This window comes from Zea mays, chromosome 6, assembly GCF_902167145.1.
Source record: "Zea mays cultivar B73 chromosome 6, Zm-B73-REFERENCE-NAM-5.0, whole genome shotgun sequence".
NCBI lineage: Eukaryota > Viridiplantae > Streptophyta > Magnoliopsida > Poales > Poaceae > Zea > Zea mays.
Genome location: NC_050101.1, coordinates 131,531,454 through 131,553,022, shown reverse-complemented (window position 1 = coordinate 131,553,022; position 21,569 = coordinate 131,531,454). Strand labels below are relative to the sequence as shown.

The following is a 21,569-nucleotide window of genomic DNA, read 5'->3' as shown; positions in this document are numbered from 1 at the left end:
AGGATTTGGCGAAAGCTTTTGATGATTAAAGCCATCTCCTCATTGTCGAGCTTGGAGGCGTCAATTGGTTGTCTACTTGGTGTAGACTCCTCCTTCTTCTCCTCCGTCGCCTTAAATGCCACTGGTTGTGCTTCGGACGTGGAGGGTTCATCAAGCTCGTTGATCTTCTTGGAGCCTTTGATCATGCATTCAAAGCTCACAAAATTCCCGATAACTTCCTCGGGGGTCATTTGAGTATATCTAGGATTACCACGAATTAATTGAACTTGAGTAGGGTTAAGAAAAATGAGTGATCTAAGAATAACCTTAACCACCTCGTGGTCATCCCACTTCTTGCTCCCGAGGTTGCGCACTTGGTTCACCAAAGTTTTGAGCCGGTTGTACATGTCTTGTGGCTCCTCCCCTTGGCGAAGACAGAAGCGACCGAGCTCCCCCTCGATCGTTTCCCGCTTGGTGATCTTGGTGAGTTCATCACCCTCGTGCGCGGTCTTGAGTAGGTCCCAAATCTCCTTTGCATTCTTCAACCCTTGCACCTTGTTGTATTCATCCTTGCTTAGAGAGGCGAGGAGTATGGTTGTAGCTTGAGAGTTGAAGTGCTCGATTTGGGCCACTTCGTCCGTATCATAGTCTTCATCCCCTACGGATGGTACCTGCGCTCCAAACTCAACAACATTCCATATACTTTTGTGGAGTGAGGTTAGATGAAATTTCATTAAATCACTCCACCTAGCATAATCTTCACCGTCAAAGGTTGGCGGTTTGCCTAATGGAACGGAAAGTAATGGAGTATGTCTAGATGTATGAGGATAGTGTAAGGGAATCTTACTAAACTTCTTACGCTCTTGGCGTTTAGAAGTTACGGAGGGCGCATCGGAGTCGGAGGTCGATGTTGATGAAGTGTCGGTCTCGTAGTAGACCACTTTCCTCATCCTCTTGTGCTTGTCGCCTTTCCGATGCGACTTGTGAGAAGAAGATTTTTCCTTCTTCTCTTTGTGATGTGAGGAAGAGGATCTTTTCTCCTTCCGTTTGGAGGAGTCCTTCTTCTCCTTCCTCTTGGTGCGGGACTCTTCCGATGAAGTGCTCCCTTGGCTTGTAGTGGGCTTGTCGCCGGTCTCCATTTCCCTCTTGGCGTGATCTCCCGACATCACTTCGAGCGGTTAGGCTCTAATGAAGCACCGGGCTTTGATACCAATTGAAAGTCGCCTAGAGGGGGGTGAATAGGGCGAAACTGAAATTCTCAAAAATAATCACAACTACAAGCCGGGTTAGCGTTAGAAATATAATAAAGTCCGCGAGAGAGGGTGCAAAACAAATCGCAAGCGAATAATGAAGTGAGACACGTGGATTTGTTTTACCGAGGTTCGGTTCTCTCAAACCTACTCCCCGTTGAGGAGGCCACAAAGGCCGGGTCTCTTTCAACCCTTTCCCTCTCTCAAACGGTCCCTCAGACCGAGTGAGCTTTCTCTTCTCAATCACTTGGAACACAAAGTTCCCACAAGGACCACCACAAGATTGGTGTCTCTTGCCTCAATTACAAGTGAGTTTGATCGCAATGAAGATTGAAAGAAAGCACGATTGCAAAAGCCAAGCGACAAGAGCGACAAATAACACACGAATCACTTTCTCTCTCAAGTCACTAATCACTAATGATCTCTTATCTCAATTGTGAAACTTGGAGAGATGGAGGCTTTGAATGTGTCTTGGAATGGATTGCTAGCTCTTGTATTGAATGTTGAAGGTTGGAATGCTTGGGTGTATTGAATGGAGGTGGTTGGGGTTGTATTTATAGCCACCAACCACTTCCTAGCCGTTGCTCCATTCTGCTGAGCGCGGACGGTCCGCCCGCCTGGTCCGGACGGTCCGCCCCTGTAGATCAACGGCTGAAAACGCAACGGTCAGCAGTAACGGCTATATCAACGGCTATATCGCATTTAATGCGACGTCAGATGTCAGATAAAGCCAGTCGCGGACGGTCCGCCCGCCTGGCCCGGACGGTCCGCGAGGCCGCTATAATTCATTTTTCCGAACCCGTCACCTTCGGGTTTTTCGGTTTCTCACCTACCGGACGGTCCGCGCCTGAGGCCGGACGGTCCGCGCGAGGGCTCGGACGGTCCTTGCTTTTCCTCCGGACGGTCCGTAGTGGACACTTGTATTTTTGCATTGGTTCTGTCCGAAGGGTATCCTGGTGTCGCGGACGGTCCGCCGCAAGGGCCCGGACGGTCCGCGCTTGGTCTGTTTTTCCAAAAAAAGCTTCTCCTGTCCGGAATAATCTACGGTATTCCGGACAGTCGATTTAGTATAGTTGTAGATGAACCTTTGACACCTGTAGAACATATAATCTAGAGCAAACTAGTTAGTCCAATTATTTGTGTTGTGCAATTCAACCACCAAAATCAATTAGGAAATAGGTGTAAGCCTAATTCCCTTTCAATCTACAAGTCGCTCGGCGGCTACTTCTAAAAGCATCAGTATGATGCCCGAGTTATTCACCTACTGTCTCAAAGGAATCAACTTCACGAAAAAGCCGGGAAGAGGAATGATTCAAGAACTTCGAGTTATGAACGTCAAAGAGTAATCATTACAGAGAAATCAACATCAGTTCATTCATTAAAGGGAAGATAACATACTTACAAATCAACTCTTCGCGAGTTGATACTTCCCTACTCTTACTACATTACATTACTACTATCACTACACTACGCTATACTACTCTACATTACTACTACATTATTCTAACTATACTACACTATACTAATATCTAAGAAGACCAGTGGCGTCTAGCCACTGGCCCTGCCCCTGCTGCCGCCACCGCCGCCCTTGGTGCTGCCCTTGCTGTTGCCGCCCTTGGTGCTGCCCCTGCTGCTGCCGCCGTCACTGTCCCTGCCGCTGTCGCTGCTGCCCCTGCCGCTGCCGCTGCCGTCGTCGTCGTCGCCGTCGTCGTCGTCGTCGTCCTCATCCTCGCCGCCGCCGTCCGAGTCCTCCTCATCCGAGGAGTACTCCGACTCATCCGAGCCCTCGAGCCCGGAGCGCTCGACGGCCCGGATGTATGTCCAGACTTCCGCGGCTATCCCCTGGGAGTCGTCCGAGTCATCGGACGACGCCGGGGGAGAGACGGGAGCCGGAGATCCCTCGGACTCGGAGGAGAACTCCTCCTCCGAGTATTCCGAGTCACCGAAATCCTCCGATGGAGGAGTCGGTTCGCGCTTGCGCTTGTTACTCTTGCCCATTGCAGAAGCAGACAGGGAGAGAAGAGAAGGGAGCAGTAAAGAGCAGCGAGGAGATGTGAAAAAACCAGAGAGGCAACGACGTTATTTATAGAGGGAGATGGCAACTGCTCACCTTCAACCGCGGTCACTGAACAGTCGCAAAGCATTCAATAAGCACTTCCACCCGTCTGAAGACACGTCAGGCGGGTGACGCCGTTTCATGCAACTCTACACCCATTGGGACTCCAGTCAACAGCGCGGAGGATATGATTACACTCGCCGTCCCATCACATTACTACTCAGAAGCAGCCGGCTAAAACACTCAGCGTACCAAACCGTTCCTTGCCCACATCCGTTGGGGGGGGGGACGCCCAGGAATTATCAGTATATTTTTCAAAACGGTCACATCTGTACAGGGCACGCAGTGAATACCTCAAGACAAAAATGAGATATCAGTAAGGATCAGAGGAAAGCCAAATATAGCCAGCAAAGTACAAGATATGGCCGACAGAAGCGACGTGAAGACTAGACAGAGAACGTCCATCAAACGTCCAATCAGTCGCAGAAGCAAATAAATGGCACTACCTAACAAGATATGGATGGATTGCAAACTCGGCTGCTAAAGACAAAATATACGCTGACCTCTGCAGCAAAATATTGATGACATAATGCTGACCTCTAAAGCATAATGCAAATAGCTTCATGCTGATTTCTACAAGCGAAAGGGATAATTTTCAGCAAAGAGGCACAAAAGGAAGACCTTCGAATGGATCATCCTTAAAAATCCATTTGAAGGTCGGGGGCTACACCCATTGGGTGCACCTTCGGTGCACCCCATGGATTATCATTCCAAGCTGAGATAGTGCCGACTTCTAGGGTGTGGGGCAAGATTAAAAGGCCAGCCCTCAACTAAAATGCAGGAGCACAAATGGAGATAATTTCTGGGAAAGACCTTCGAGTGGATTATTTTCTAAAAATCTACTCGAAGCTCGGGGGCTACACCCGTTGGGTGCACCTTTGGTGCACCCAATGAAGTTCAGAATCCTACAAATTGGAATGCCGACCTCTAAGGCACAAGCACGAAACTAGGCTTTGGGTCAACGAGTGATCGGAGCAGGATAAGTCAACAGGAAGCCATCTTTTTTCAAATCACCTGCAAGCTGGACCTAGGATCTTCGGGTTGATTACCTCTAAATTAACCCAAAGATCGGGGGCTTGTGGGGGATAGATATCCCCCGGGTCCACTAAAAGAGTAAAAGACCTCACGAAAGGCCCAAGGGCCCAATAAATCGTAAGGTCATTCTTTCGTGGGCCTGGGGAGAAACAGCCAACAAAGCAGAACGACATGAGGCCGGATTGGAGCAAACCCGGACGGCCCACAGCGCCGAGCGAGTGATCGTAACAGAGATCCGACTTTCCCGCGCTGGAGCCTCCATGCAACGAAGCCATGCGAGGATAAGTCGGCGAGGGTTACGTAGGGATAATCTTAAGAGGTTCACTATCTTTTAGCTACTTGTTGTTATCTTATCTACATGTACTGCCCCACGGTCGAGTATATAAGGCCTAGGGGGCACCCCTTCAGGGGGATCGACTTATCTTACTTAGCCACCCACATTGACTCTCTGTGTCCTCAATCCAGAGAGTCCTCTTGTAACCACGCTCACCAAGCATACTCACCAGGACGTAGGGTGTTACGCATCTCTAAGCGGCCCGAACCTGTAAATCTTGTCCACTGTCCCCCGTGCGATCGGCACGAACCATTTTGCTACAGTCGTCGACACCGTCCTACTCCTAAAAACACCTTGAGGGGCAACCCCGGGTGTGCGGTCGGACCCAAAACACCGACATGTCCGGAATACCGTAGATTATTCTGGACAGGAGAAGCTTTTTGGAAAAACAGGCCAAGCGCGGACCGTCCGGGCCCTTGTGGCGGACCGTCCGCGACACAAGGATGACCCTCGGACAGAACCAATGCAAAAATCCAAGTCTGCACTATGGACCGTCCGGAGGATAAGCGCGGACCGTCTGAGACCTCGCTCGGACCGTCCGGCCTCAGGCGCGGACCGTCCGGTAGGCAAGGATCCGAAAAACCCGAAGGTGACGGGTTCGGAAGAATGAATTATAGCGGAGTTGCGGACCGTCCGGGGTGCACGACCGGACCGTCCGGGGTGCACGACCGGACCGTCCGCGACTGGGTCTGTCTGACATCTGACGACGCATTAAATGCAATATAGCCGTTGATATAGCCGTTACTGCTGACCGTTGCATTTTCAGCCGTTGATCTACAGGGGCGGACCGTCCGGACCTGGCGGGCGGACCGTCCGCGCTCAGCAGAATGGAGTAACGGCTAGGAAGTGGTTGGTGGCTATAAATACAACCCCAACCACCTCCATTCACTTCACCCAAGCATTCCAACCTTCAACATTCAATACAAGAGCTAGCAATCCATTCCAAGACACATTCAAAGCCTCCATCTCTCCAAGTTTCACAATTGAGAAAAGAGATCATTAGTGATTAGTGACTTGAGAGAGAAAGTGATCCGTGTGTTATTTGTCGCTCTTGTCGCTTGGTTTTTGCAATCGTGCTTTCTTTCTTGATTCTTTCTTGCGATCAAAACTCACTTGTAATTGAGGCAAGAGACACCAATCTTGTGGTGGTCCTTGTAGGAACTTTGTGTTCCAAGTGATTGAGAAAAGAAAGCTCACTCGGTCCGAGGGACCGTTTGAGAGAGGGTAAGGGTTGAAAGAGACCCGGCCTTTGTGGCCTCCTCAACGGGGAGTAGGTTTGAGAGAACCGAACCTCGGTAAAACAAATCTGCGTGTCTCACTTCATTATTCGCTTGCGATTTGTTTTGCACCCTCTCTCGCGGACTCTATTATACTTCTAACGCTAACTTGGCTTGTAGTTGTGATTTTTTTGAGATTTTCAGTTTCGCCCTATTCACCCCCCTCTAGGCGACTTTCAATATACATAACTATGCGGATTGCGTTAGCTAGAATATGTCTTCCAGTACCAGGGTGACAATGGGCTCTAAATTTTACACTAAAATTTAAGAATCCGATCTGGTTATGATCAGGTTATATTTATATTTATTATTGAACTAAAATTAATTTAGGGCCCTAACAAATTGTGGAGAAACATTTTGAATCGTGATCCATTATCACCCCTACCAGTACCACATACATACCTCCCGTTGTGGTGTTTAACCCTACGTGCAGACCTTGTCACCTTATTTTGGATCGATTCCCTGTTGTATGTGGCTTGTGCTAAAACAAGAAACACTTGCAACTTTACTAGAAATTATGGTCAGACTCTCTTTCTCTGTGTTCGTTTGATTGTTGCTCCGGCTGTCTCCTGCTAACCAATTTTGTGGGAAATTCAACCTTTGAAGCATCAATGCGGTGAATAATTTCTCAAACCCTCAGTATGTTTTCCCAAATGCTGGATAAGGCGCTCTCAAAAAGGTCAGTTCCTATTTGATGGTGCATTCATTATTTGGTTGTGCATGGTTAATGGTGCCATCTTTCTTGTATGAATGCCTGATATCTAATCGTATGGAACCTATGGATATAAATCCAGGTGATGATTGGACAAATGTAAGTATCCCTTTGATACATAATAACCAGCATGCCCAACGTGATGGATGGTGGCGACCGTCTGAGACAAGGTAACTTAAAACTTTTATGCACACAATTTGATCTCTTCTTCATTATGTCCCTCATACTGGTTATATATCATTATATTTTTTGCTCTGTTCGCACAAACTACTTTTGTTATTCATCAATCAGACGCGTTAAGTGGTAACCATCTATTTGTCGTTCTACTCCCCTTAACATGTAACTGTTAAGTGGTAACCAATCAGACGCGTTCATTTCAAGGTTTTCCTTAGTTTCCATTGAAATTTATCTATTACCATGGTTATCTGTTAACCAAACTATGAAGTTCTGCATATAATGGTCAGAGGCTATGGTATTTATCTTATAGTACAGGAAATAGACGTCGAAGCAGCTCCTATGTTCCATTGAAGAAAGAAGGCAATTCAATTCTGAATGATAAGAAAAATACCAAGGTATATCGTGTAACCCATCCTTGAATTTCAGAGTGTTGTAGGTTTGTTTTGTTGCAAATGTGGCATGACATGGCTTGGCTTGCAGCTTCGAGTACTGGTCATTCGAGATCCTTGTGCTGTTTGCAGGGCTGATGCCCGACTCTCAGCTCAGCACTTCCATCATTGCGATGTGGTAATTAACTTAACTTACTCTAGCTACTATCATCATTCATTTCGACAATACATAAAGTGGTAATTTCTACGTGTTTGCTAGCAGCCAAAACACCGAAGCCATATCATACATGATCACCTATGGCTTCGCCGCTGTCATCAGCACAAGGGTGTCCAACGAGCTAGGAGCCCGGAACATCGCCAACGCTAGGAAGGCGCTCACCGTGTCGCTGGCGCTGTCCCTGATGCTGGGGGTGGCGTTCCTGCGGCTCCTGGGCCTCGGCCACGACCTCTGGGTTGCGCCTCTTCACCACCAGCGAGGCCGTGGTCAGCGCCTTCGCCTCCATGACGCCGCTGCTCATCGGCTCTGTCGTGCTGGACTCCACACAGGGGGTACTCTGCGGCGTCGCCAGGGGCTGCGGGTGGCAGCACCTGACGGCATGGACCAACCTGGTGGCCTTCTATGTCATCGGCTTGTCGCTCGCCATCCTCTTCGGATTCACGCTTGCCTTCCAAATCAAGGTACAGTATATGTTCTATTCTGAATGAATGAATGTTCATGGACCAAATAATTAATGAATGTTAATCTCTACTACTCCATAAATCTCTAACGAGGGCGTCCACCGTGCCCCCGCTCCCACGATCCTCGCCCCGTCCCGCATCTCCCCTTCCTTCGTTGTCGCGATGCCCTGCCCCAGCTCGCGTCCGCCACCGCGTCACCCCCGCCTCCCCACGCTCAGCCCCTCCGCCCCCCTGCCCGTGCATCCCCTCCCCCTCCCTTGCAACCCCTGCCCCCTCACGCTAGCCTCCGCTGCCCACCCCCACCGGAAATCCCATCCCGCCTTGCCCATCCCCGCAAGGTACGCGACCCCCGTCCACTCTTCCTCTGCCCCCATCACCCACAATCCCAGTCGTCGTCTCTCCTGAATCTCGTCGCGGATCCATAGATCAAGCAAGGAGATATGCAGATCGACCGGTTGGTGAAGGATCCGAGCGGTGGCAGACTGGGCGTGGCCTGCAGCGGAGACGGGGAGGAGCTCCTTCACTGCTGTGCGGATGAGCGCTCCCCCTCGCGTGGTAAACCCTAACCGACTCACACGCCTCTTCTCTCACCCCGTGTGGTGGCCCGTCGTCCCCTTTCCACCCTCCTCCCCCGCCTGCCGGTGTCCCATTCTTCTCCCCGTGTGGCGGTCCGCGCCCGCATGAGATCTAGACTACCTTCCCACCCTCCTCCCCTGCCTGCCCGCCTATCGGTGTCCCTTTCTTCTCCCCGTGCGGCGGCCCTCGCCGAGACGGAGCGCATCAGCGTATTCATGTGGAAACCCCTGCCCTGGCAGACCAATTCTTTCAGCGGACCTCGAGAAATAGCAGAGTTTTTTTTGTGCCTAGTGGTGGAGGCAGCAGTGTAGGATCGGTTGGTTCATCAAATATATCCTTTGTTGCTTAGGATTTTTTTGTTGCAGATGCAGTTGAAGACCCAAGATTGGAACAACACTATTGTCACACCCAAAGTGTGTTCGATGCAATGCCTGACCTGCACTTCTAGCCCGGTGCTGGGTACCTCTACTGCCATCAGGTTCCCGTCTTATCTTTTGTCTTACTGTTTCAGGTAGTTCCATTTTCCTTGGTGAAAAGTTTGTTTGTGGATTTGATTTCCTTTGTTTTTCTAGATCTCACTTCCGGCCCTCTTGAACTTTTGTTCAACAAATGAAGCTATTCTTTCATCAAACCTATATAACAGACAATAGACATTCCGCACATGGTATACGTTACAATCTGCTGTGGTTAAATCAGAAATGAATTTTGAACATAGCTACAGTGTTCATGTTTTCACCCAATTCGAAATGCTTTCTCATATAAAAAGGGGAAAAACATCCAACTGCAACTAAAATTCAGATACATTAAACTATATTTGTTAGATAAAGTACAGAGGACTATTACAGCAACATGAAAGATAAAGATGGCTATTATTGCAACAAGACTATCTAAAAAGTCCATAGAACCTTACATAGTCAATATATGCTCTGCCGATTGAATAATTGTTATCTTCACAAGGTCTTGAATGGCAGGATATAGTTTCACTAAATCTTCGACAAGAAAATCATGCATCTCTGCTGCAAATTCAACTCCAGTAGGTCCACCACCAATAACTACAAAATGTAGGATTTTCCTTTTCTCTTCTTCACTAATATTTGGAAGTGATGCTTTTTCAAAACAATCTATCACACCCTTCCGTATCTTCTGAGCATCCTCTACTTCCTGACTTTCATGATGTGAAGCCATGTCATGATAGAGGAAGGCAGAAAATATTACATGATAGATGATGCAGTTAGTAGCTTCATGAATGTAAATCTTCGAAGAATGACCATAAGGACACTGAAGATTTATACTGCATTAAGGGCAAAGTCACACAACAGGGTCATTCAGAGAATGTGATGCCACTGAGCAGATGCTCCATGGGAATGTTGACGTGTGAAAAACAAAACATAGGTCACATATGCTTAACATAAGTAGCTACAAGCTATATATATGTGTGTGTTCCAAATGGGTGTGCACTACATCATGCCATATGGTTGAGTGTAAACTGACATTTGATTCTATTTCATGATTATTAAAAAAACTCGGCCGGGAGGAAAAGACCGCCCTCCGGTATTATATTAAGAGGCCGAAATACGGTCCCGGCCGAGAAAATCCCCGAACCCTTACCCCCCATCACTAGCGGGTCGTCACCGCCCACTCTGCAACGGCGCTGGACGTAAACCGGGAGCGGATAGACACAACGAGGGGATTTTTTTAACCAAGCCAGAAATTCGCCCTGAGGGGGATTGAACCCGGGACCTGGAGGTGCTACTCGGAAGCCTTAATCATTACACTAAAGGTCCTTTCACCTCTTTCATGATTATAATTTGACAGGTTATTTCATGCAATGAAATCTATGTGTCGATGTAAGATTTATCATTGCAGTTACATTGTTTTGTTAGGCAAAAAAACTTCATTTCACACAGGATTAGACAATGAGATCAAAATCAAAAGCATCTTCATGATGTTATAAACGATCAAGCAGAATAACTACAGCTTATAATTGTTATATGGATCAAAACATAATATCTAGGGAATTGTACCTTCAAAAAGCAGTAGTGCTCCAGCACTCCAGGAGTGTTAAATGTACTTACAATAGCCCCAAGAGCAACAACTAAGTAGTCATAATCCAACATAAAATCACCATTCCCATCAAGATTAGTTCCAACAGCAGAACGACAATGTACAGTTTTTCTATTTGCATCAATCTTGAAACACTCGGCTTCACAAAATGTGACATCCTTGTTTTTCTATGAAAAATAAAGACAAGAACAATAAAACAGTCTGTGTCACTGAACTAACACAGAAAGTGAATGAACACTACTGAGGCATACAAGGTATCGAGGTAAGCACTCTTAGTAAACACGAAATGAATCTTTTTAAATTTTGATGCCAATGCTATGCCACTTTGACAACTGAATTTTATAATCCCATATTAGGGACTGAACAAGTCACAAGAGTGCAATATTGTGATTTACGAAATAATGTTATGTCATGTTTACACATATCACTTCTATATATCCAAACTACACAAGTACGCAATATAAATTATACCTATGATCAGATTGTGCTGACTGCATGTGTTTTAAGGCCCCACTTGTTTTGGATGTCGGGAGTATCACAAATGAACAGCTAACCAACACATGGCAAGACTCAAGACCAAAGAGATGTGCCACCAACACTTTTTCCAGCTTTGTATGCACACAGCTAGAGGAAAATAGAACAGTGAGGGAGGCATTGATAGCCAACAAGTGGGTGATGGATGTGGATCACAATATGAGCCAGCAGATCATCACGGAATTTGTGGCCTTATGGGTGCACCTACAGGATATACAGCTGCTGCAATCACAAGAAGGCACGGTCGCTTGGCTACATTCGCCTGATGGTCAGTACATGGCAAAGTCTGCATATGCAGTGCAGTTCCAGGGAACTACTGTATCCATAATAGCTGAAAACACATGGAAAACCAAAGCCCCCGGAAGTGCAGATTCTTCGCTTGGCTCATGCTTCAGAACATAATATGGACAACTGCGCTTTTGCAGCTGCGGGGGTGGCCAAACGACCACTCCTGTCAGCTGTGTGTTAGGAACCTAGAGACATTCTCACAATTTTTTCCAGGAATACTGCTTCTCTAGGATAATATGGGGAAAAGTGGCTTCATGGATGGAGGCACCAGCTTTGGGCGCTGGCTAATTGGAGCCAGATGGAAGACTTGGGACAATGGTTCATTGAGATGGGGAACTGTGGACAACAGACCAGAAGACAGGGTGTGCGATCTATGATCACGCTAGCCATTTGGGAAATGTAGAAAGAGAGAAATAACTGCGTATTCAATAAAGTTAGCAAGACACCTCTAAGTGTTCAGTGCAATACAAGATGAGGCAAATATGTGTTTCGGCCCGGTGCTAGGTACCTCTACTGCCATTAGGTTCTCGTCTTATCTTTTGTCCTACTGTTTCAGATAGTTCCATTTCCTTGGTGAAAAGTTTGTGTGTGTATTTGATTTCCTTCGTTTTTCCAGATCTTTTATATTATAATTCATTTGGCTGTAATATCTCATATGCTGAAGTTGAATGTTTATCGGTCATAATATGAGATATGAAAACATTGGGCAGGGTTGCTTTTATGTCACATCGTGTGAACCAGACAGGCTTGGTTCTTTTCTTTATTTACTTTCAAGAAAAAAGATAAAAAAAGATAGAATGTGAGCATAAGTTGCTTTCTTATGCTATGCTTTTGACGAAATCTAACATTTATTTATTATCTAAACTGCAATGCGGATGATTCTTGATGTTTGCTCATTGCTAATTTCAACTTCACTGTGTTATTCATGGTGCAGCCTTACCGTGCCAACAGCAAAACAAAGATATCAGATCATACAACCATGTTTTCTGATACCTTGTTGGACATTTTCAGGGGGCTGCAAGCACAAGATCGTGATAAGGGACATGAGGTTGGTACTCCCAGATGGCACACTGAAACCAAGCAGAATACCCTCTCCAGACGTTCCAATTGTAGAGGGGCTTGCATAAGTGCGACGAAGGTGACTGACGACGATAAGTGGGCTCTGAACAACCCCTTCTACTTCTGCATCAAATGCTACTACCTCCTCCACAAGGACAGCACACTGCTATATCCTCACACTGTGGTGACTGTTGGTGCCGATAAAATTGTTGAGTCTACTGTTGTTTTCAGTGACCATGACAAGGCCTCGACTCACTTGAATATATATTCTTCTTTGTTCCTAGCGTTTTTAATTTGTTATTCCAAGGTACACATATATTACTTCTTTCAAAGTGTTGAAAGCATATACTTGGTGATTTCTTAATCTGTGTTCTTTTATAGGGCCTTGTGTAGATGATCATATGCACAATTGGCTGCCTGTGCAGAGGTCACCCTCCCCGCCAGCCGCATGAGAAGGTTGCTACTGATCCAGTTGGCAATTGTTGCCTCCTATTGCCTTCGCCCTTCCGCATTTTGTTGCTAGGTTAGGTTTCATTCGTGGCGGTGCACAAAAGTTTATCTATTGGTTGCAGGCGTGAATTCGAATTTTGAACTAGATAAAGTGGGCAGTGTTTTTGAGCCTTCATATGAGTTTTCAATATGAAATACTCCATAAATTTTTTTGTGTGTTTGGCTAAAGTAGGGCACATGATTGGAATCTGAACTAATATACAATTTTATTGAATAATTTGTGCGCCGTTGCAACGCACGGGCATATGACTAGTGTACCAAATTAACAATGCATGCATGTGTCGTCTAGGGGCTGTGGATGGGGCAGATATATAGCCTCCTCTGCCAGAACTGTGTCCTCTTTTTTATCACCCTGCGAACCAACTGGCAGGAGTTAGACCTGACCATGTTCAACAAGGACAACGGTTTTGTCTGCTAGGAATCTAGAAAGAGTTTTTCTTTTCTTTTTTGCCATGTGCTGTTGCTGAAACATTGAACCATCAGCATCAGGCTTCGACAGAGCTGTCTGGTGTTTGCTCATCAATTCATCATCAGTGTAACACTACAGATTGTAACATTTGGAATCTCGGAGATAGGAATTAAAAATGTTTTGATACGCCAATATAGCTGACGCTTTGTTGATAGGGCGCCCGTAAGGGCGCCTCCTGTTCTAGTAATGATTAAAAGGAGCATCCAGAGAAGTCAGAAGTGAGGTCATGTGTCTGAAAACCAAGAAAGGCAAGATTTAGAGCACTATATCTTTCATCTTGGGTACTGTTGGTCTCTTGTTTTCAATTGTTGTATACAATCGAAAACAAGGCAACACAATATTAAGAAGTAGTATCCTTCGCCTTGGGTGTTTTTCCTTCAGGACAACCCCCTCAAGGATGAAGGTTAATATACAACCGAATGGGTTACATAAGAATATGATAATGATCATACATAAGATTGTAACAAAGTTAAACATGATAACTCATCTCAAGTGCCTTGGCGTTTTATTTCTTCCTCTGTATCACATAGATTTACAATCACACCTTTGGCTTCTTGATGCAAGATAGCACGAAGGTGCTTCTGAGATTGAACTTATGCCACGATGTTGTGCCCGGCTAAAGTTACTTTATGCAGGGCATTGTTCATCTATTTATAGTGCATAAGTACAACTTCATACAAAATTACAAGTATACCCATGAGACTTGTACATATGGTTTACAAATGACGTAGGGGTAATATTGTCTTCTATCTTTTATTGTTCTGGCTGTAGAGTCTTGTAAACACCTTCTCCTAGCCTTATTCCAGTTCTGCCTTCATTCTGTCTGGTTGCGACGAAACTAACATCTTCGTCTTTCTCCTGGTTCTGTTCCGAAGGTATTCAACTCCGAAGCACCTACAAAACTTGAGAATGTGCCAACAAATGGTTAATTGTGTTTTCGAGGACCTTCGAAAGACGAAGGTCCCCAACAGGTACAATTCAGATTATGTAACACCCTAAATTCATGACTTAAAAGCAATTCAGTTTAATTTATTAATTTCCAAGAGAAACAAAAAATTATGTTTTCAAATAATGAAATAGCGGTATAACTAAATCGAACCATTTTTTGAACAGATAAAATTTTACCAAGTGATTGATGCATTCATGTCGGATCACAAATTTTGCTTGATTTGATGCGCGAATCCAATTTCTAGATTTAATTTCCTCAGGAAAACTTATTTGTTAAAATAATATTTCTTTATGAGAAGTATGCATTTTAAAATGTTAATAATATTGTTGGGCTTATTTTGAATTTCTAGAATATATATATATAGTTATTTGAAAAAGAAAAGAAAAGGAAATTTTAAAACAAAAGAAAAAGAGAAAACCCCATCAGCTGCTCGCCCATGGCCGAATTGGCCCACTAACAGCCCAGTCGCGTCCTCTCTCCCCTTCCCTCTCTTATCGATGGGCCCTACCCATCATTCTCTTCCACCCTATCATCTCTTCCCCTCTCTGTTTCTATGCTGTGTGGACCCCGCATATCATCTTCTACCTCTTGCGCTGCCCGCTCTCTGGCCGCTCACGGACGCTATCGCAGCTTGGCCTTCCGCAGCCACTCAAGGAAAGTAGTTCCGCCGCCATGCCGAGCTCTAGCTCCATGAATTCACCCGCGATCTCCTTCCTTTCTCCCCTCTCAATTATTTCCTTAGCTCGCAGATTTCATCCCTCTGTTTCGCCGTCGTCCAAGGTAAGAGCCGATCGGAATCCCTTAACTCCTGGCGCCCCTCGTCCCTCTCCCCCTCTATAAATCCTCCCCGCGCCCTCGCAAAGTGAGCAACCTATTTCCCTCCCTCTCTCACACGCTCGTGCCTACTGCCCGCGGTGCCAAGTGCCGCCGCTCGCCGCTCTCCGCCGTCGAGGCACCCCGGTGCTCCCGCCGCCGTCCAAGGGCACCTCGCGCCCCTTGTGCCCTCACCGAGTCGACCCCGCCTCCTTTGAGCCTCTTCCCACCCCTAGCCCGCTACCCACGCGCTGCCGCTCTTGCTCGCTACCGCGCATGCCGCGAGCCCGCCCCGGCGCCTCCCGCCTCCGGTGAAGACTGAAGAGCACCTTCAGACTCCCCTTTGCCAACTCTCCCTGATGCCATGCTCTATTGCTGTCCTCGCTGCCCTGGTGCCAAGCTCGTGTGCCGGTCGAGCCCCTGCACGTCGACGACCGTGAGTAGAGAAGGACAAGCAGAGGTTGAACCGTTGAAGATGGTTCAAATTAAACCACATGTGATAATAATAGGTTTAAGAGCAGGCGTTGGGTTAAGCTCTATAGTTAACATCTGTGGTGTTAAAAAAACTACTATAATATAATATAACATCGTCCTTACCGATCTAGCTGAAAAACTTAGTACCCTAATAATATCCTATCAACCTAGCCAACAAGTCCAGTAATAGATCAGATGATCCATAATCAAACTTCTTGTGGGATGGGGATAAGACAAAGAATGGGGCTTCTTTAATAGCTTCGAAAGGGTTCCTTCTTTCAAACCTCGCTTCAAGTTCTACAATCCTAGCTTGATCATCTTGCAGTGCTTCTCACTAGAACCTTTTGATTGACACACCCGGTTTTAAGGGCAAAACTGAATGCATAGCATATCTGTGTCAGGGTCTATTTCCAAACATATGTTGAAGTCAAAAGTGTAATATATTAAAGAAACATTGCATAAAAGCATAAATTAATATTATAGTAACATATTACACTTCGAATAGAGATAATGTCTTAACTTTTATTCATTAAAGTACAGCGAAACATGGGCATCCTTCCATGGACAGATGACTGGGGGTATCCCTAGATTAGTATCCATCGAGTTCGCCATCAAAATCTTCATTTGCAAACTTCTTGAAAGTTGCCTAGAGGAGGGTAAATATACAAGAGGAATTTTTCAACAAAAGATAGAAACGAACTGGGTAAAACCGGTTCAACCGATCTGCACGAGTCCAACTAAAGAATGGGATATAAAACCGAATTGATCTCAAAATTCACCTAGTTAACTTTGCAAATTGGATGTCATAGATGATCCACATGGTTCAAAGTAGTAGATCTGAGAAGGACACTTCTCAAAATCCACACATCAAAAAGGTATAAACAAATCTTTCATGTAATGGTGAGAGAATGAAGAATGCAAACAAACAAAGTGAACAAGAACACAGGAGACATAAGATTTATCCCGAGGTTCGGTCACACCACTAAGGTGTCTTACTTCCTCCTTGAGGCACCCACAAAGAGCCAGGTCTCTTTCAACACTAATCCTCCCTTTGTCGACCACAAAGGTCAAGCCCACACACTAATCTTTGCTCACACGAGCGGGTAATACAAACTTTCTTGTGGTCCTCCACGAGATTTGAAGACTCACAAGCAACACCTAGTCGTCTAGGAGTTAAAAGCTCCAAGATTAATGAATCCACAAAGAACTTGATGTAGTACCAAAACTCCAGCTCTCAATCTCACTCAAAGATTTCTCTCCATAGATTTGAAATGAGAGAGGAAAGAGGTGTGTGAGAGAGAGTGGGAGTGTTTCTAAGGTTAGAAATGGATTTTAAGGCGTGCTCTAGGTTGGAAGAGAGAAGTAGGAGTGAGTATATATAGGTGGGCCTCCAAAACTATCCGTTTTGGACTTTCTGCGTGGAGGGCAGTTGAACTTGCTTGAGACCCCGATTGAACTGGTCTCATACCAAGGTTGAACCTGCCTGAGAACCTGCCTGAGACCCCGATTGAACTGGTCTCATAACAAGATAGGAACCCAAATCTAGGGGCGCGGCCAGCCATCTAGGTGACCACGCGGGGGGCGGCCAGACGGCCAAGCGGAGGCGGGCGGGGGTCAGCGGCCAGCTTCTACAGAAGAATGGCGAGGACGGAGCCAGGCAACGGCGCGACGCACGCAGGACGCGAGACCTCCACCTCGTCGACCGCTTGTTCGGAGCCAGGCGAAGTCGAGCTCCTGTCTTGTTCATTGGAAGCTTTATTTAAGAGTGTTTCCAATGAGCTCGTGTTCCTTGGCCACCACGGTCGCGATGAGGCGGGGCCGGAGGGAGACGGGGCGAGCAAGTCGCGGCGGCAGCGAGGACTGGAGGCCGAGATCTAGAGCAGGGCAAGGGAGAGGGCGAGGTGCGACGGGAGAGGTAGGGAGGAACCACTCACAACTCTTTTGCATAAAAAACTCATGTCCGGAAGCTGGTTCCTGTCTGACGACGCCGTACTCATACTCAAGCCACACGTCGTTCAAGCTGTGGCGGACGGCCCATGAAGCGCGGGGAGAAGCTCAAACTCCACCGGGTTTTAATAAAAGGTAATGTCGTCATCTGGTGGAAATCGCGATCGACGCAGGACCAAACACACATTGAAACGTCGCGTGCACACAGACCGGAAGTTGCAGTCTTCTCGCAGGTGCTACATAGGTGCCGGAGGAGTTTGTTGTTTGTATTAGCAGATTTTTTTTTCTTATTTGGTGTTGCACAGGTGTCGGAGTTTCCTGTTTGTATTAACAGATTTTTTTAACCATCTGACGACCATTAGACAAAAATTATATGCCATATTGCTAATGAGAAGATATGGTCGCTCGATTGTATTTGTTTGCAGCCTTGGCACAGTTTAGCACAACAATTCAGCACAGTTCTTTTTACAGAAGAAATAGCAGAATTCAGCACAGCTCGTCGAGCTCTGCTATGCTGGTGAAACATCATCAGACCATGTGAATGTTCGCTGGCGTGTCGGTTGATGAACATGAACCGGCAATATCTTCCGCACACCTGTCAGCCACATCCGCCTTAACTTTGCGCGATCCGTCGATGGCCCCTGCTTCGATGGCCTCTAGATACATGGCCTTGACCAGGTTGATGAAGCGCCTCCTGAAACTCGGCACTCGGGACATGTAGGCCACAATCCCTTGCAACCTAGGAATAGGTTATAGATAGATGGGGTGGTTCATTGTTGGAAGTACAGCATGCATGTCGAACTGGTGCCCTGCTCTGTACCTACCTACCTTCTGATTATCGACTGCAGCTGGCCTCTCTTTATGTTGTCGTCTGACGGGAAACCCGAATCGTCCCAGTCAGATGGCTTCTCGTTCTTGCTTGTCATGATCAGCTTCCTCAGGCACATCTCCTCGTCTTCGGTGACCTCCAGTTTCTTCATTTGATCCTTGATGAGCAGGAGTGGTCCGAGCAGCCAGTCAAGGACTCTGTCTTTGGGCCAGTTGAGGGTCGTCACTTGGACATGATCAGCTACAGGAAGCATGTGAGTGAAAACAGAAAGATGGAACAGGGACAGTGGTGGTGCTGGGTACAGAACCACATACATATGACCAAACCGTCTGAATCAGAGTTCGCAGATCGTAATAGGCACTGGAAGATACACCAGCAGGGTAATTTAGTGTCCAGCTTCTTGCATTTTCCATTGGTGATGTATTGCTCCATGTCTTGGGCAGTAATCAGGCCCTCGCTCAGTAGTATCCTTCCATTGAGCTCACAGGACCGGAAGAACCAATCCCATATCTACAGACTCAAGTATAAGTTCAAAAAAAAAAAAAAAAAAAACAGAGAGAGAGAGAGAGAGAGAGAGAGAGAGAGAGAGATGATTAAGAGAGATTTGTATACTTGAATCGGTCGTAGTCGCTGGACGGTTTGCATGAACGTCTTTGATCGAGGTAACGTCCTTCTATGCTTGTGATGGCCAGTTTGTTGCCTCTCTGCAGGCTCAGTTTCACACTCCCTCATGATATCTGCTCTCCGATACTTGGGCCTGTCCGACAAAAGTGGCTTTACTGATGAGAAATCGAACAAATAATAATCCATACACATGAAAATGGAAATGCACGTACCTTGGAAGGCATGATCCTTCTCTTAGGTAAAGCAAGTCATTGGTGTATTCATCGAAAATTGCTACTGCTGAAATCATGTATGCAAGTCCCATTTGGAAAGAAGCCTCCTGCACACATGGCATGATTGTACAAGCATATGAGCACAGCTTCCTTCTTGTTGCATCAGAGGAAACACACTAGACAGGACAGACAGACCTGATAAGCAACCAGTCCCGCGCGAAAACCGAAGAAGAAGCTGCTGAAAAATGAAGCAAGTAACCCCCCAATCACCGCAAGTGGCCATAACACAATGGCCAAACCAGCAAAAGGCACGCAGACAGTTTCTAAGAACGGCCCTTCCCTTCCAACTAGATCCTCACATAACCTCTGCCATCCTTTGAACAACATGCAGGGGCTTTTCCACAAAGCCACTGCGCTTATCAGCAGCACATCCACTGGAACGGCGATTAAGGCAACGACCATGCTCCGTGGTAGATAAGACAACCTACATCAAAGCACACCAGGTGATGTTAAGTGCAAACAATGGCTTGATCTTTCCTCCGACGACCATGAATGTCCAAAATTTATGCAGATTGACAACAAAATATGTAAGCTCAATTGCTCATACTTGATGTCGAGAGGGGCTTCTTCATTGTCCCCCATTTTGTCAATAAGATCATCCATGAAAGAGAAGTACGAGTGGAAGCAGAAATCGGTGACATCACGGACAACCGTGCAAGCTCCAGCCATCGCGCTTACGGTTCCATCCTGCAGCTAGATTTTTTCATCAATCAATACAACTGTTGCATGGCCATCGCCAAATGGAAGCCAGATCCATACTATACCGTGAAACAATGGGTCAGCTTGTCAGTGACACCCTCGCCAACAGCCTCGAAGGTCGCCATGAGAGGTACGCAAACTCCGTATCCAGTACCACCCAGGAGACTCCCGATGCTAGCAAGTACTGGCAAGAGAAGCAGTGGCAATGGCAGCAGTAGTCCAGTAAGAATCTTCAACTGCAGCCCGATCCTTTCTGTTCTGCAAGATCAGAACCAATGGAAATCATCACATCTGGTTTTCCAGGTCCAGCTAGGGAGAAAAAGATAAGTCCCGTACTTAAGAACGCAGTAGTATGTCCAGATGAAATGAGCAGGCCAGAGGCCAATAATAACCGCAGAGCTCCCGAAGAATACGATGGAAGCTGTGACCGGGCCGACTAGGGCAGCTGCAGAAAAGAAGAGAGGAGAGGAGGGTCATTAGCATCTGCCTGAAGGCCCTGAACTGCAATTAGTATCTATGTATATAGACAACCATTAGCACTGAGCACAATAATCCATCCAGACGACAGAGGCAATTCATAATCAAAAACCTTTGATGGATCCCAGAAGCAGGAGGAGGACGAAGAAGGGCACGAAGGAAACGAAGCTCCAGAGCTTGCCGAGGAAACCCACAGGGACCTGCATGGATCGGAGGCCTAGGTCCTAGCCACTCGCCTCTCGCTGGTCAAGCTCACAAGCTCTGTTGCGGAAAGGACAGGGACAAGAGAAAAGGGAGTTGCATTGGGCGCCTTGAATTGAAGCCTCATGTGGAAGAGGCGGCGGTAATGCTGTGGAAGCGCTGGGACTCGCCGCGTGTTGGTCTGCATGAGCCGCTTGGTATACACGACGACGGTGTGGGCCCACGACCACGCAAAGGAAAATGAAACTGTTTGTACTACACCAGCAAGGCAATCCAACGCAAGGGCTGGCGGGGACACTCCATGGATCTCCCTCGGTGTGTACTTGACCTCTGCCTCATCTTTCTACGCTTCCTCTTAAACCGGCTCATGCGCTTCTTCCACTGCACATTAGACAAACAAAAATACAAAATGTTAGAGTTTTATCAAAATAAAACTTTTCTTTTTGAATCGGATCAAAATGAAGCTGAAGAAAAACAAATAGTGACACAAACATTCAAAATGAAGCATTAGTGGCCTCTCTTCATCTCCAAAATGATCACAAGTAATACATCACTACCGGAATCAGCTCCTTTGCCATGTGTCTCAGACACTCGGCAAAGGCTATTTTACACTCGGCAAAAGATTTGCCGAGTGTAACACTTGGCAAAGAACGTTCGGCGAACTGTACATCGCCAGCGGTCTCTTTGCCGAGTACTTTTTGTCGGGCACTCAGCAAAGAATTTGCCGAGTGTCGTTTGACACTCGGCAAAGAAAAGTCACTGTCACGGCGCCAAGTGACGGTGACGGATCCTTTGTCGAGTGTCTTCTTTGGCACTCGGCAAAGAGGCCAATTTTGC

At 46.6% G+C, this 21,569-nt stretch overlaps 1 protein-coding gene and 1 pseudogene across 6 annotated transcripts; one reads left to right on the top strand and one right to left on the bottom strand.

Annotated features, from left to right (window-relative positions):
• The first annotated feature begins 6,249 nt into the window (after positions 1 to 6,249).
• LOC109940208 (protein DETOXIFICATION 18-like) lies at positions 6,250 to 13,573 on the top strand (annotated as a pseudogene).
• Positions 13,574 to 18,015: 4,442 nt separating this feature from the next.
• LOC103630003 (Steroid nuclear receptor ligand-binding) lies at positions 18,016 to 20,954 on the bottom strand. 6 transcript variants are annotated; one of them, XM_008651096.4, is made up of 10 exons: positions 20,644 to 20,954; positions 20,391 to 20,499; positions 20,120 to 20,312; positions 19,903 to 20,042; positions 19,491 to 19,779; positions 19,296 to 19,402; positions 19,072 to 19,216; positions 18,774 to 18,969; positions 18,459 to 18,699; positions 18,016 to 18,369 (listed from the first exon to the last, which is right to left on the bottom strand). In XM_008651096.4, exons 1-10 carry the CDS (start codon positions 20,735 to 20,737, stop codon positions 18,159 to 18,161), a joined length of 1,725 nt encoding a protein of 574 aa, XP_008649318.1. In that variant the 5' UTR covers positions 20,738 to 20,954; the 3' UTR covers positions 18,016 to 18,158. The 6 variants fall into 6 exon arrangements, with proteins under 6 accessions (XP_008649318.1, XP_008649319.1, XP_008649317.1 ...); XM_008651097.4 differs by having other exon boundaries at positions 18,455 to 18,699; positions 19,903 to 20,048; positions 20,644 to 20,898; XM_008651095.4 differs by having other exon boundaries at positions 19,903 to 20,048; positions 20,644 to 20,898.
• Between the last annotated feature and the right edge of the window lie 615 nt (positions 20,955 to 21,569).